General features: G+C 38.4%; 1 protein-coding gene across 1 annotated transcript in view; it reads left to right on the top strand.

The window, feature by feature from the left end:
- The window catches only part of LOC121908405 (cytolytic toxin-alpha-like), a 36,697-nt gene extending 20,239 nt beyond the window's left edge, over nucleotides 1-16,458 (top strand). The window contains exons 3-6 of the mRNA XM_042428382.1: nucleotides 6,994-8,748; nucleotides 13,031-13,093; nucleotides 13,324-13,386; nucleotides 15,307-16,458. Coding sequence (XP_042284316.1) covers nucleotides 6,994-8,748; nucleotides 13,031-13,093; nucleotides 13,324-13,386; nucleotides 15,307-16,271 — 2,846 coding nt within the window. The 3' untranslated portion in view covers nucleotides 16,272-16,458. The remainder of the gene's footprint in view (nucleotides 1-6,993; nucleotides 8,749-13,030; nucleotides 13,094-13,323; nucleotides 13,387-15,306) is intronic.
- The last annotated feature ends 298 nt before the right edge of the window (nucleotides 16,459-16,756 follow it).

Genomic DNA, 16,756 nt, shown 5'->3' with positions numbered 1-16,756 from the left:
GTCATCAAAATCATGCAAGTTTTGGGCCCATTCACTTGAATTTCAATTAGTAAATTGAAAACTCTTAATGAGTTTGTGTGTAAAACAAATTTATTTCCTAATTTTCATCAAGTCTATTTTTAGAGAAGACTTTTGATCCACATGACCTGGTCAAAGTTTGATTTGAAATGTGTACTGTCAGGTGTGTAGAGACAATAAGTAACTGCAGCTGGACACAGAAAAATACTCATATATTTGAATGGAGAGTGTGAGCGAACCGCTAGGTGCTTGGGCCCTAATAAAGGAAAAACTGCGGTACAGAGCTACAAATTTTAGTTTTGATGGTATTTTTCTACAGCACTTTATCACTAAACTGTCACCCTCACTCCATTTTTTCCCTTCCCCTCATAGGTCATCCTCACTACTGAATTATAAATATAAGACCTATAATTATTGTAAAATAAATGATAATAACACCAAACTTCATACAAAGTTTGTATATAATGTACTGTATGTATATAGACCTTTCTGCTGTATCCTACAAAAATGAGCTGCATTCAACTCCCACACCAGTAGCGGCTGGTGACTCAAAAAATTGGGGAGGACAGGAGGAAAACCAACATACTGCATCAAACTATATCATTGTCCCCCACCTGATGAAATCAGAGGGGTGGGGGGCAATTTTATATGCCAATAAAACAACTTGCTTTTAAAAACAAAAAACCCTGAGTGGTGTAAAGGCTGCTTCTTTAAAGACATTTAGCATATACATATTGTTTCTAAACAAAGAAGAGCTCATTTTAGCCATGGACTGGTTCAGATGTGTGATTTTACCAAAAAAGTGAAATTCAAATTTATAATCTTGTTCTATTGTGACAATAAATTTATGTTCTCATCAAAAACAGAAAAGATATCACATGATTTACACATTTTTCCTATGTATTTTCTGATTATACAGAAATATATAAAGTACCATAAAGCTTATAATGTGATACAGCTTCAGATCAGTGCTGAATACTAGAAAGACTGAACACCAAAAACATTCACAGATCTAAAAGTGTAGGTTCACATCAGAAGGTATTAATGCATGTATCAAATACATGACTTACACACTCTCATCTATGTGCATGACATACAAAATATAGTCTACAAAGCTGACATGTTAACACTAGGGGTGCAACGGACCACAAAATTCACGGTTCGGATCGTATCACGGATTTGAGTCACAGATCGGATCATTTTTAGGATCAGCACAAAAAAAAAGGGGAGACAAATAAAACTTTGTTTTCTATTTATTCTGTAACACACTTACAGCATGAAACAGCAATGAACTTTTGCCCATGGTCTTAAATGAATACATTCAAGACAAACAACATTTAAGATGTCTAATGTTTAAATAAAATAAAATAAAATATATGAAATATTCAATGCTCAATTATCACAATATGAGGCATGATACCTTCCTCTTTTAAACACGTAGTGAAAGAAACAGCCTGTGTCCACATCATCAAAACTTGATGATAACTGAGAAACATGAACACATGTCCCGTCCTGCAGCTTGTTGAACGAGTCACCAAACAAACATTCATCGCTAACATCAGTTAGCAGCTAGATGCTAATTAGCTGCTCAGCTGTAGCACATTAAACAGCAGGTAAACATACCTACAGATGTCACTTCGGACCTGTTAGATGCTGGTTTGATCATTACCCTTCAAAATCCCTGTTAGTGATACGCTGTCTGCCCATGACTTGTACTTACAGCAGTTTGTTTACTTTGTCTTAAATGAGACATTAAATTTTGCAATTAATCCACAGTTCATATGCCTGCCGAACCGTGAGGGGCGATCCGTATGGATCATGGATCAACTACAATCAGTTACACCACTTGTTAACACTTGTTATTCTAGTTACTTTAAGCTTATTACTCAATATACAGTTCAGCTTAAAAACGAACTAAAGAAACTGTCAGAAGCAAGCAGCCAGACCTCCTGCACACTCATTCACTAATCACACAACATCAACAGGTGAATGAACAATCACTCAATCAAAAACGGGATCAATTCCACATGAATGAGTGAGTCCAGACATCTCACTGTAACTTCAACAAGCAAACTACCCACAACACATTATATATATATATATATATATATATCTGCTGCATTCTTGTTAAGGAGATAAATTGACACAACAGCCACATAGAGAGACATTTAACCATCAGAGATGAAATTAGCGACCAAAGAGACAGAGAGAGAGAAGCTGTATCTGCTTCATGTTATCTGATGTCTTCTTTCTATCATGGAGATGAAGTATTCATGTCCTAACATCCATTTGTGACTGTTTGTCATCTTGTTTGTTAGTTAACAGAACTTTATGGCTGCTGCTTAACCAGTCTGATATCATTAGCAACAATGACAAACAAGCTAACTCTCCTGGTTGTTTCTCCAGTTGCTTCTCTCTCCAGCCGCTCCCTGGTGGTGTCCTGCTGCTGCTGCACTGCACAGTCCATATAATTTCTCCCATTAGCTTAACAACGGTCCTTAACAGTCCTTCCATGGATGTATAGAGTCCTTCAGGCTGCTACAACAAGCCAGCTGTTGCATTGGCTAACGCAAGGAGCTATCTACTGCTGCTACTCTGCCTTACAGTGGAGAGAATTTAAGATGAATTCTGGAAAGTATCATTGGACCAACTTGATGTCAATATTGCATTCTGGTTGTTGATTGGTTAGGGAGGACATCTTCCCTTAGAGTATCATTTTACGTGTCTCTTCGAAATAAGAGATAAAAAATATGATATAAATAATACTGATATTTGGTAATGGTTTATTTCAACCAAATATTCTTTTTTATATTTTGATCTCCCTCCTGCCTCTCAAAAAATAGAGGAGGATCAACCTCCTCCGCCTCTATGGACCAGCCACCACTGTGTGTGGCACCCCCCCCCTCCCTTTCTTCCCTCCTCTCTCTCTCCCTCTCAGTTGGATAGGAGAATATTTAAGTACACATCTTGTGAAATCTCCTCATAAATCCCATTAGTTTGGCCAAATCTTACAGTAAAAATCATTTTTTTTGTAGAAAATTTCATTGTGAATCCATTGATACAGGTTTGAAAGTGGTCAACAACAACAGCATATGATTTGTTGGTCTTGATGAGACGAATAATTGAAATTTGGTTTGATCTCTCTATGACATTCCTACGGGCCATGGCAGCCATTTAAGTTACATAGGTGGCGCTAGCGCTCACACATTTTGGCACTTTGGGGGTTCATTTTTACATTTTATCAAATTTTTCACCAGACGTGCTTGCCAAATTTGGTGAGTTTTTGAGCATGTTTAGGGGGTCAAATTTAGGTCTGATGTCCCGTAATAATTAAAGCTGCAAGCAGCGTTGAACGGGCCCTCGCGCCTCTGTGCACGTCGGGCCGCAGCACAGTCAAAGGGCTTCTGTCACGGGCATGTAGATGTCTTCAAACCCGGGCTGTTTTCAGACAGTGCAAGAAGGAGATAAACATCACTTACTCTGTCCACCATTTTGCCTGCTGCTGGGGCTGCTTTCTGGAAGCTGACAAATCACAAAGCTTGTCTCCATGGCTCTGGGAATCTGCCTGATTGCACTTCTATGTGTTGTATGTTTAAATGTACATTGTTACTAGTACTTGCTGGACAAAGACGTGTAACTTTAGTTTTTCACTGTTATCTAACATTGCATGAAAGAGTTAAATATCATTTCCTGAGTCCACTATATGGTGCTAGAAAACACCCATAGTGTAAACATCATGTCGCTGTATATCAACTGTAGACCACACCTTGAACAATTCATGGGAACCAGATGATGTTTGTCATATAAGGCTGAGTTGCTCACACCTGTGTCATCAAAATTGTGCAAGTTTTGGGCCCATTCACTTGAATTTCAATTAGTAAATTGAAAACTCTTGATGAGATTGTGTGTAAAACAAACTAATTTCCTAATTTTCATCAAGGTTATTTTTAGAAAAAGTAAAGACTTTTGACCCACATGACCTGGTCAAAGTTTGATTGAAATGTGTACTGTCAGGTGTGTAGAGACAATAAGTAACTGCAGCCGGACACAGAAAAATACTCATATATTTGAATGGAGAGTGTGAGCAAACTGCTAGGTGCTTGGGCCCTAATAAAGGAAAAACTGCAGTACAGAGCTACAAATTTTAGTTTTGATTTTATTTTTCTGCAGCACTTTATCGTCGCGAATCCATTGATACAGGTTTCAAAGTGGTCAGATTTATAATTTAGACGTCAAAACCATTTGTTTGACACAAAGTCCATGCCTAGCGATTGCCTCCCCATTGGTTTACATTGTAAGGTGTGATGTGGCACTACAACTTTCAGGGCTTACAATATCTAAATCGTTCTAGTTATTACAAAGTTTTTAACAACTTTTGTTCAGCACAGTGTCATGAGTCATGTATTTAAGTTTGAAGCTGATATCATTAACGCCTTAGGAGGAGATGGCGTTTCTTGGGGGTCCAAAATTGGCGCAAAGTCATACTTTGATGGGCATATTGCGGACTTCCTGTTGGTTTTAGGTCAGGGGTGTCAGCATATGATTTGTAGGTCTTGATGAGACGAATAATTGAGTTTTAGTTCAATCTCGCTACGACATTCCTACGGGCCGCGGCAGCCATATTAGATACATAGGTGGCGCTATAGTGCACATTTTGGCACTTTGGGGGATAATTTTTACATTTTATCAAATATTTCACCTGATGTGCGTGCCAAATTTGGTGAGTTTTTGAGCATGCTCAGGGGGTCAAATTAAGGGTTGAAGTGGTGTAATAATTAAAGCTGCAAGCAGTGTTGAAGGGCTTCTGTCACGGGCATGTAGATGTCTTCAGACCCAGGCTGTTTTCAGACAGAAGGAGATAAACATCACTTCCTTTGTCCACTATTTTGCCCACTGCTGGGGCTGCTTTTCTGCTATTTCGTAGGGGGCGTAATTCAGCCAGTTTGCATCACTGACTGAATATTGTCATGAGGACGTGTTCTTATCAAACATGCAAAGTTTGGGACTGGAGCATTTGCACTAAAGTTGTAGCAATTTCCTCTGTCATGGCGAAACATCAAAACTCAACGCCACGCCACAGCCACACGCTTCAATGATAGCTGAATTATAGCATATTAGGCACATTACGGCCACACTCCGCATTGGACTGTAGACCAAATATTAAATCCTACACATCCATCCTGTCTGTCTAATAAACTTAACTACTAAATATAATTATATATATATATATATATATATATATATATATATATATATATAAATAATATAATACTAAACTGGTTTGAATCATACTTAATTCACTTAAATCACCCTTTCTGAATTAAATTGGAGGAATCTGATTGGTTAAATTTATGTGAATATCTTGAGTCAGCAACTGGCTGCACTGCTGCACTGACTGGATGATGTTTCTAGAGGAGCCGTTTAGAGAAGGAAACAAACAGGAAGCTGCTGCAGCATTTCCTCCCCCATTATAATAATTAACATGTTCATGAGTGTTGTATGTAATTTTTTTATTTTACAAAAGCTTTATTTGAAAAGAAATAACACTTTCCACCAGGTGGGTTGTGTTGGTGCATTGGTGCTGAATATCTTTGAGTTTTGGCCTTTTGTTGGACAAAACAAGATATTTGATGACGTCACCTTGTCCCTTAGTTACTTTCCACCACTGCTGGTGTAAATGTTGTTAGTTTTGCGGGTAATTGGTCACCAAAGTATTCGACACATTGAAAAAATTTTGACCAGATAATGGCTTTAGATGAAAAGTCAGATGATCATAGTTATTACAATTCATACTGAGGGGAACATGAATGTGTGAAACTGATTTCTTGACACCCCATCCAACAGTTGTTGAGATATTTCACAAAATATGTGAAAACTTGCTGCTAGAGGAAAAGTCAGGGGATTCAGAATCATCCTCTGGGGAACAGAAATGTCTGTACAAAATTTCATTACAAACAGTTTAATATTTTTTAGAGATATTAGACGCAGAACATTTTATCTGCTCAACATGAGCACAAATACAGGATCAAAGCACAAGGAACACAAAAAGTGACGGTCAGCTAGTCTGGATTTCAGTTTACACACATTGAGCTGATTACTTTTTCTTTGTTTTCTGTAACAAACAGCTTCCCTCTATTTTCTTTCCCTTATGTTACTACTGACCCATTTAGGAAGCCTACCATTCCACAGTATCTCTGTGGATTTTTGTAAATCTTAGAAAGTCCTCTGTATCCATGATATCTCAAAGAATATTTATCCTATTAGTGTATGTCTATGCTTATTATTTTATTTAGTGTTGATAGATTCTGCAGTACCTCTGTGTTGCAGCCACATTACAAGGTGACAGACAACAGGGAGAACTAACAAGCTGTTGTCCATTTTTTCCAGTTCACACTGAGCAATGGACGCTGACGCCACAGGGACAATGGAGGTGGCAGCGCTCGGCCGGCCTTTCAGCCTCGGAATGTTGTACGACTGCCGCAAAGACTCACTCATCCCTGGTAAGAATTCACATGTAGAAATACTTAATCCATCACAACTAGACAACAACCAAAACATTCTGAACACTGAAATTGAACATCGGAAGAAATTCGTCCAGTGTGTGATCTGTGAAAAATAGAAAATGAGGATCCTTTGTCTTTTGTTTAGTGTTATGAAGAATACAAGTGAGTTCTTTGATATGAGAGACTCACATCATCTGAGATGGTTGTTTGAAAAAGAGACCTTTAAATCATCGCCTTATTTAGTGAATTCAGGAATAAAACCTTGTATAAGTAAGGTGTAAGGCTCGAACAATCATTGTTGTTTTTTATTCTTAGATCACCTGGACTGATTTGTGATCAGCAGTGACCAGTTCTCTGTTGTATGTCTGTTAAAGGTGTCTTATAATCCCATAAGAGATGGGAGATGAAATGGCAGAACATTCATTCATTCATTAAAGGAAGTTGATCTTGATTTTTGCTTCTTCTTTTGCAGGCATGACATTGTGGGACCTTAATGATCTGAAAAATGATATACAAGAAAGACCACAGCACTGCAACGATTTTCAGATAGTTGCATCTGAATCAATTGCAGATAAATCTTCAGCATTAAATGTAGAAGCATCGCTGAAGGCAAGTTTCCTTGGTGGACTAGTAGAGGTTGGAGGATCTGCCAAATACCTGAAAGATAGTAAAACATCCAAACATCAGGCCAGAGTAACACTGAAGTACCATGCAACCACAAAGATGAAGCAACTGTCAATGAATCATCTTGGAAGAGACAATGTAAAGCATCCGGATGTCTTTGATAAAGCAATAGCAACACATGTAGTCACAGGTATCCTTTATGGGGCACAAGCCTTCTTTGTCTTTGACTGTGAGGTGTCTGATGAAGAAAGTCATCAAGACATTCAGGGCAACATGAAGGTGATGATCAAGAAAATCCCCACCATCACAGTAGGGGGGGAAGGTTCTGTCCAAATGGAAACCAAGGACATTGAAAAGGTGGAGAAGTTCTCCTGCAAATTCCATGGAGACTTTTTACTGAAGAAAACTCCAACATCCTTTCAGGATGCTATACAAGTCTACCAAAGCCTACCACGATTACTGGGAACCAATGGAGAAAATGCTGTACCAATGAAGGTCTGGCTGATGCCACTTGTGAGTTTAGATCCATCTGCTGCTAAACTCGTCCGTCAGATAAGTATAAGTTTAGTGCAGAAATCCCAGAGTGTCCTGGAGGACTTCACTGAGCTGGACATGAGGTGCAATGATGCAATGAGAACCACCACTGCACAGCAGTTCCCACAGATTGATAAAAAACTTAAAACATTTGCAGAATTTTGCTCCGAGTACAAACTGGAATTCCAACAAAATCTGGCAAAGAAACTTCCATCAATCAGGGGAGGAGGGGAAGAGGAGGCTGTGCTTGCAGAGATTCTGAAGAAGAGACATTCTTCTCCTTTCAACAACACAAGCCTGAACGAGTGGATGGACTGTAAAGAGAGAGAAATAAGCAGGTTAAAAATTTTCACCAACATGATGAAAAACACCAAGATTGTCCCATCTGAAAATGTGCTTGATGAAGAAATTCTCTGTGCAGAACATGCTGTGTGTTTTGTTTTCACCTCACTGGGAAGTGCTGAACCGTATCTCTCAGCTTTATCAAACTACTTGGAAGAAACACCCAAACCAGACGACCCTCAAGATCCACAGACTTACAATGTAGAGAAGGAACAATGGTACGCCTCAAAAGAAGTATCTTATGCAATGAAGAACAAAGTAAATCTATTCAGTGATTTTGCAGAGGCCAACAAGGAGAAGAAGAACATTAAGTTCCTGACAGTAGGTTTAACAAATGAGACACAGAAAGGTTCAAGCATCTATGTTTATGAAAACGGTTTTTCTGTCAGTGAGAACTTTGAGCCGCCTTCAAAGCCTGAAACAGTGACAGCAGGTGATGTAACCCACAACAGCGTTACACTGAAGATTTGTCCACCAAGATTTGGAGCAGCGAACATCAGCTCCTACTCTGTAGAGTACTGTGTCAGTGGAGAGGATGGATGGCAACAAAAACCAGCACCAAAGGATGAAGAAGTGACAGTGAGCGATCTGACTCCTAACACAGAGTACATGTTCAGATGCAGAGCAGTGACCTCAGTAGGTGTTGGGCCAGCCGATGAAGTCAGCGGTCTCATTAAAACCTTACCTTGCAGCCCTCCTGGAAAACCTCAAGATGAAACAACCTCAGGTGAGATATCAGTTAGCTGGGAGAAACTTGCAGAGATTGGACAAGATGTCCACATTTATGATAATAAAAAAGATGTCAGCAGGTGCTCTGACTCCATGCTGGAAAGAGAGGGCTTTTAACAGCCAATAATGTAATAACATTTCTAAATCAATAATGTAATACATTTTTTGCACATCATAAGTTATTACATTTTTAGCTGAGTTAACAAAATCATACAAAATAACTGGATCCGATAATTTGTCACACTTCCTTGACACCCTTTCTGTTGCCTCTTGCAACACAGACAATTACTCTTATGTCATATAATATGAAATCTATACCTCTCTCATAGCAAACCTGACTCTGACAAGTCACAGGAAAATGTATTAAAATCAGAATCCTTGCCCTATTTACATCCCTGGTTATTTGAATGCAGTCATGACAAGCCATTGAAGCAAATGATATCTGTAGATCATTCTTGAGACGTGTATTTTCTTTGGAAATTATGGGGACATGCTGAGACATGGTTTCAACATATGTTAAGACATGGTTGATACCAGTGGCTGCCTTAGATCCTCTAGTTTCATATGATACCAGTATCTTCACTAGCTTTAAAACTGAGCTCGCTGCAGCCTCTGAAAGATGGCGGCAAAGGGTGCAGACGCCTCCGTGGGTCTCTGATGGTTAATCAGAATGATCCCACAAATTTGTACATCCTCTTGCACTAAATACATAAGAAATGTTAGTATATGTGCATGAGTATCACCTAAATATACTCTATTTACCAAATTAAATTAAATCACTAATTATCTTTCAACATGCATGTGTGTGTGTGGTCAGGTTTTGAGTAGCTTTTTGAAAGAAGCAACTATAAGGGTGTCATGGAAGTGTGTCCAGAGGCCAGATGTATAAAATGTGTATAAAAATATATGCACTTCCTAAATGTAACACCCGTTCCATGTAGCTATTTAGTTAGTAACTGTCCAACAAGTGTTGTAGTACTATAGGCGGGGCCCTGGGTACGTTTACCCGTGGCTGGCCGTGCTAACCTGTGTAACCGAAATGAAATTACCAGCTTTTAAACCTTTACATGAATATCAACTACAAATATATGGCGGTGCCTCCACTTAGCAGGAATGTATAGTAGGAATCACTAATTTTAAATCCCACTAAGAATTATGTTTTTAGTCACTATTCTCTGGTTTTTAGACTCAAATCATACCTTAAAACGACACACACAGTACTTTAAATGCAAATAATGAATTTAGTTAATGAAAACAAATATTTAAACCAATTAATAAAAATTAATAGGTATGAAAATATTGTACAAAACTTAGTTGTGTTTCCCTTTTGCTTTTCAAACTTTTCTCAGAAGTTATGACCTCTTTATATATTATCAGTTTCAAAGCTTCTAACTAAAGGGCCCACACTCACACGCACACACTCACTCTGCAACTAAAATAAAATTTTGTCCTTTAAACCAAAACAAAACGTCGCAGGCCTGACTCATTGCTCGGGAGCATAGAGTCCTAAAACAAATGGCCGCTTCACTTGCAAATGCAAGCTACAAAACAAAATAGCACGTGCACTGGTTAATCGTTACCCACAAATCCCTGAGTTGAAACATGGGCAAAGGATGAGGAATGGGGCGATGCATGATGAGGGGAATGATGAGTGAGGTTACAGGCTGGTGGACGACAACAGTCCAGACAAAGTGATAGCTGAGCGGAAGACATCTACTCTTCCATAGAGTCCAAGAAGTGTTTCCTGGTCCTCAGTCTATTAGAGGTACATGACAGTTTTTCTCACTCACTGAACTTGTCCTAAAGCTCTTTTACTATTCATGCCGAGTGCATTTTGAGCTTTTATCTAATTCCCATCAACACATACTAGCAACAAACAGTAACATTAGCTGTTACTATGGTGCAATGTGTGCTAATATAACTAGCGTGCTAATGCGCTAATCGCGATTAGCATCTATCTTTTACACACTACATTGTGATGAAGCGATACAAAAATTTACATATTTATTTTTCTAAAATGAAACATTTTTAGACTGGGCTACAGAAACATTAAGTGGTATTTATAAAAACAAAATATAGACTACATGAATAATAAAAAAAATAATTGACACACTGACTAAAAGAATAAGATAGACGCACCTCTCATCATTTCTTCATTCTTTTGGCTTCTACCAAGGTTTCATTAGCTTTATGCTTCACCATGAGCCTCTTTATTGACACTTTTGTTTGCTCTTCTCTTATTTCTCTCTCCTACACTTGAGGATGGCTGCAGGGAAACTCGTTTCTCAACACCTGTAGCACACTGTACTACCTGAACTATAACTGATGTCACTAAACACGAGATCCCGACTGCGACCAGAGGGGTGTTCCATCAATGCAGCTAAAGAAAGCTGCACTTACTTGAAGAGGCCTGGTTAGAATTAACGTCAACTTTCACTTGAAGCTCAAGCTGTTCCACTAACGCAGCTGAGCTGCATCTAGTCAACGCTAAGTCTAGCCAGACTGGAATAAGCTTCAAGTGTGCATGTGCATTGAGTAAATAAGCAGCCCAGAACAGTCGATTGTCGAAAAGACGATACTGTGTCGCAAAAAGAAGAGAAAACTAGAGTGGTGTTCTTCTCAGCAGCAGAACAAACCTGCTGATGAAATTATATGAAGAATATAAAGGAGTTTTCACCAAAAAGGGCAAAAGTGCTGCAGTTAACAAGGTGAAGCAGCTGATTTGCCACAAAACCGATGACAGATTAAATGTATACCTGTAGGTGGGCAGTGATGGCCTAAAGGTTAGAGGAGCAAACTCATTACTAGAAGGTTGATGGTTCAATCCCTGCATTCAGCTTGATGAGTCTGCATGGTGATAGTGAAGAGCAGCAGTTTTATCTTTATTTGTTAATAAATGAGCATTCAGATCAGTGACTGTAGTCATATTATCAATAGGCTAGATAACGTCAGATGTATATTTAAAATTATGGTGTAGGCAATTTAAGAGAACTTTCCAATATTATCATACTCTTTGACACATTTTCGCTTTCACAGGATCCATTTACAAGCATCACTGAAAGTTAAAAATTAACTCGAAACTGGAGAAGGATATAAGTACAGTGGAAACCTGTACTTATAATGATCACGTCTGTCCGGGTCAAATAACACTATAAGCAGATGATTATTATAACCTTTTCTTTTTCTTTATTTGTCATACAGAATCTAATTGACATTTGTATATTTATTAGCCTACATGAATATAAAGATACGGATTTTAATGACTGTTTCAAAATACAGTACAGCTGTTTCAAACGGAGTGTGCACATTTTTGAAGCGGTGAAAGCGGTGAAATTTACTTAAATCCCCCCATTGTCATAAGTTTCGGGGAGACTACGTTTGTCATTGAGAGAAATGACTTTCTGTCTCTGTCATGATTTCAGTGTGCACGCAGCAGGAGCCGCTTATCATGGGAGTAAAGTACAAGAATAGACTTACGTGGTTTAAAATGTTTTTCCATATGTTGTCATGTATGAAAAGACCCAAAATGAATACTGTAGGCGGGCTGCTTGATTTCTATAGGTGACTTATTTAAACAGCATAAATGTATTGTATTGTTGTATAGGAATGATTCTGTCTCAGAGCTTCTTGATCCATATAAGCAGCTGATCACTGTAATTATAATCACTATAAGCAGTTACCACTGTATACATTTAAACACAGAAGCAGAAGGTTTATTTAATTTTCTTTTTGTCCTCACAGCTTGAACAAAATCGATGAATGAATAAATAAATAACTTCAAAATAACGCTGGCACACTTTTATTTCTTAAATTATAAATGCTAAGCTTTTAAATAAAAGGGTTGCGAGTGTGAAAAGATACTTGATGGAACCGTCTTTTGAGAGTCTGTTTCCGTCCATCAGACATTCATCATCGTCCCCTTGTTAAAGCTGCCGAAAGTGGTAGTTTCCTTTCTAATTTCCTCAAAAACATTGATGGCATGTCAGCAAGTTCATACTTTGAGCTCATAATTTAAAATTATTGAGAAAACAGATCTTCTGTCAGATTATTCAGGCTGCTGTAATTAGTTGAAACTTAAATATTTGTGTTATTTAATATTTGTGTTGGTTGAAGGGCTATTTTAACCTTTGATGGGTAACTGTTAGAGTATTATCAGTAAACTGAGGAGGGTATTGTGCCATTGCTCTGTTCTTTGAATAGGTGGAGAGAGTTGTTAACTGTATTATATTGGTACATTAAAAGATATGGTGTGCTGTGCTCTTGCTTTTTTCTATTTGAAGGTGGAGAGAGCAGCGTTGATACCACAGAAGACCAGCAGCCCACTACTACAGAGCAACCTGCAGGTACAAGACATGTTAGAAAAATCAAATGTATACAGTTTAGTGTCATTTTATGAAAAAAAAATAGTTTTAAACAGGTGTACTCAAACTTGTGATGGGTGTATATCAGTAAACTGAGGAGGGTATTGTGCTCTTGCTCTGTTCTTTGAATAGGTGGAGAGAGTTGTTAACTGTATTATATTGGTACATTAAAAGATATGGTGTGCTGTGCTCTTGCTTTTTTCTATTTGAAGGTGGAGAGAGCAGCGTTGATGCCACAGTAGTACAACAGCCCACTACTACAGAGCAACCTGCAGGTGCAAGACATGTTAATAAAATCAAATGTATACAGTTTAGTGTCATTTTATCGAAAAAAAATAGTTTTAAACAGGTGTACTCTATATCAGTAAAATTAAAGCTGCAAGCAGCATTGAACGGGCCCTCGCGCCTCTGTGAACGTCGGGCCGCGGCGCAGTTGAAGGGCTTCTGTCACGGGCATGTAGATGTCTTCAGACCCGGGCTGTTTTCAGACAGTGCAGTTACAGCTGCAGTTACTTATTGTCTCTACACACCTGACAGTGAATGGGCCCAAAACTTGCATGATTTTGATGACACAGATGTGAGCAAGACAGACATGTCTCACCCTGCAGAAAATTCTCATCCTGTCAGTCAAACTTTCAAAATAAAAGCACACCACACTTGAAGGAAATATCTCTCATTTTTAAAAAGCAAAATGATCTGATCCCGACGGGCCAGAGTGCGAGGTCCTGACCAACGCTGCTTGCAGCTTTAATTATAACTGATTTTTTCTTTTTCGTAATTTCTCATGCAGATTACCATCTAATTGACATTTTTATATTTATTACATGAATATAAAGTGATAAAATGGGCAACTTTGCTATTTATTGAATTTTATTGACTATTTCAAAATACAGAACAGCTGTTTAAACGCTGGTTGTTTCTCTGCTGCATCTCGTTGGCTCGTTCTCGGCAGTTTATCATAAGCTTCAATAAGACTACATTTTTCATTGAGAGAAAATTACGTTTTCCTTTTCTTTTTCTTGTCATGATTTCAATGTGCACACGTCACCAGCCTCAGGTCACCAGCTGGAAGCAGACGGGTTGTGCGTAGCTGTGGGGGTGGGGACCGCAGGGAGAAAGTTGAACCAGAATCAACTTTAGGACAAACGTAACCTGTAACACTGTACAACTCTGCCATGAGGGAAGACAAAAATATTACTAGGAAAAGGAGAGGACATTTCTCTCCATTTGATAACATTAAATAAAAGAGAGAGAGAGAGAGAGAGAGAGAGAGAGAGAGAGAGACAGAGTCAACCCTGTGGGGCTGCGCTGCAACGCCACTAAATACACATCATACGTGAACTATGGGTGTAAGGTAAAAAGAAACTAGAATTACTGTAGTTTAAAATGTTTTTTTTCCAAATGTTTTAATGTATGAAAAGACCCAAAATGAACACTGTAAGCGGATTATTGATTACTATAAGTGAATTATTTAAACAGCATTTGTACAGGAATGATTCTGTCCTGAGCTTTCTGATCCATATAAATGGTCAATCACTGTAACAGTGATCGCTATAAGCGGTTTCCACTGTATGATGGTAATTTAAAAATATGGCGTGCCCTTGCTGTTTTTCCTTTTGAAGGTGGAGAGAGCAGCATTGGTAATAGTAGTGTCGTCTCCATCCTTAATGATATGTACCTTTGGTTTTATTTGAGGTTCATATCAGTACATTGTACTAAGCAGTTGTGGCTCATTAGTTTGTGATTCACATGCACTAAAATTCACCAGAATGCAGGAAATTGAAACTCCTGTGATTCACTCACCAACATAACAGGTGATGCAGTGTAACTGTGGTAATAAGTAGGGTGTGTTGATGAGTCTTTTGGTACTAGAACCATAATGATTCAGAAAACATCAAAGATCAAGTCAAAAATATTTAAATAATACAAATAATCCAGTATGGTTCTTAAAGTTCTCCTTAAACAATGACTTTGGGCATTTTTACAAGATATTGTAATAACGACCAAAGAACCACAAACATAAAAATAAAGATGAAAAAACAAATGAAGAATCTTCAGCAACTAAGAGATGAAACTCTCATGAACCTTAATACTGTGTAAACACAACTTGAGTTTTTACAACCATAGTTATCCATCACTGATGTGACTAATTAAAGACATTTTCATAACATTGATTGTTTGTCCTTTTTTTTCAGTCTACAACAATAATGAGCTGGTCAGGATTGTGATGGTGGGGAAGACTGGAGTTGGCAAAAGTGCCACAGGAAACACCATTCTGGAACGAAAGTGTTTTAAATCAGAATTCAGCTTCAAATCTTCGACTAAAGTCTGTCAAAAGGTTGTTGGCGAGGTTGATGGACAAAAGGTTGCTATTATCGACACTCCAGGCCTGTTTGACACCAAGGACACTGAAGAGAAAACATTAAAAGATATTGTCCGGTGCATTTCCCTTGCTTCTCCTGGACCTCATATCTTCCTGGTTGTCATCAGACTGGGCAGATTCACAGAGGAAGAAAGGAAGACGGTGCAGAAGATTCAGGAAATCTTTGGTGAGGAAGCTGACAAATACAGCATGGTTCTCTTTACCCATGGTGACCAGCTCGAAGGGAAACCTGTTGAGGAGTTGTTGAAGGACGACAAAGACCTGCAGGACTTTGTGTCCAGATGTAACGGCCAGTACCACGTGTTCAATAATAAACTGGAGGATCGTTCTCAGGTCAGTGAGCTGCTCGAGAAGATAAGAATTATAAATGTGCAGAATGGAGGAAGCTACTACACCACTGAAATGTTCCAAAAGGCAGAGAAAGTGATAGAAGAGGAGAAACAACGAATCCTGGAAGAGAACGAAGAGCAAATACGCAAAGAGCAGGAGAAACTGAGGAAGGAAATAGAGAAAAAGTATGAACAACAGCTGAGAGAAGTGAAGGGTGACATGAAGATGGAGGCTAAATTAAAGGAAGAATGTGAAAAACAAAGCAAACGGGAAATGAAAATACTGAAGGAAATGCAAGAACTTCAGGCCAGAAAGGAAGCCGAGAACAGCGGTTGGGTCACCAGAATGGTTGCTTCATTTCACCTCTCTGTTATGCATATGAAATACCCTCGACTCCCAAAGTGGATGAAAGAGTTCAAAGAGCAAGAGGAACTAAAGAAGGAATAAGAGGAAAAGCTTTATGCAGACAGAAAGAGGGAGAATAAGTTAAAGGAAAGACATGAAAAAAACTGAAGGAACACCAAGAATTTCAAGCTAGAATGGAGGCTGAGGAAAGAAATTCAATAATCCAACTGCTAATTCAAATGATTCATGTCAATTTATCTTTAGTTTTACAAATCATCCATCAGTTGATGAAAAATGATCCAAACACAAGAAAACACCCATCTCCACACAGTGAGACTAAATTAATGTAAAATGTGAAAATGACATCTGCTGTTGTCGTGGAATTACTCAACAACTTTCTTTTAATCTGTAGAACAAAGATGTATTAAAGCAAAACAATAAAGGACTGTTGCTGATGCAGGATAGAAAAAGTTCTCTCTTGTCATTTTCTCCTGCAGGAATTTTATACCCAGAAAAAAGGAGGGAAAATACAAAAAAGTGAGAGAGTTTAACATGCTCAATATGTGCACAAATACAGACACCAAACA

The sequence above is a fragment of the Thunnus maccoyii genome, chromosome 12, assembly GCF_910596095.1.
Source record: "Thunnus maccoyii chromosome 12, fThuMac1.1, whole genome shotgun sequence".
NCBI lineage: Eukaryota > Metazoa > Chordata > Actinopteri > Scombriformes > Scombridae > Thunnus > Thunnus maccoyii.
The sequence above is the reverse complement of the archived record's forward strand: the minus strand, read 5'-3'. Positions and strand labels throughout refer to the sequence as shown.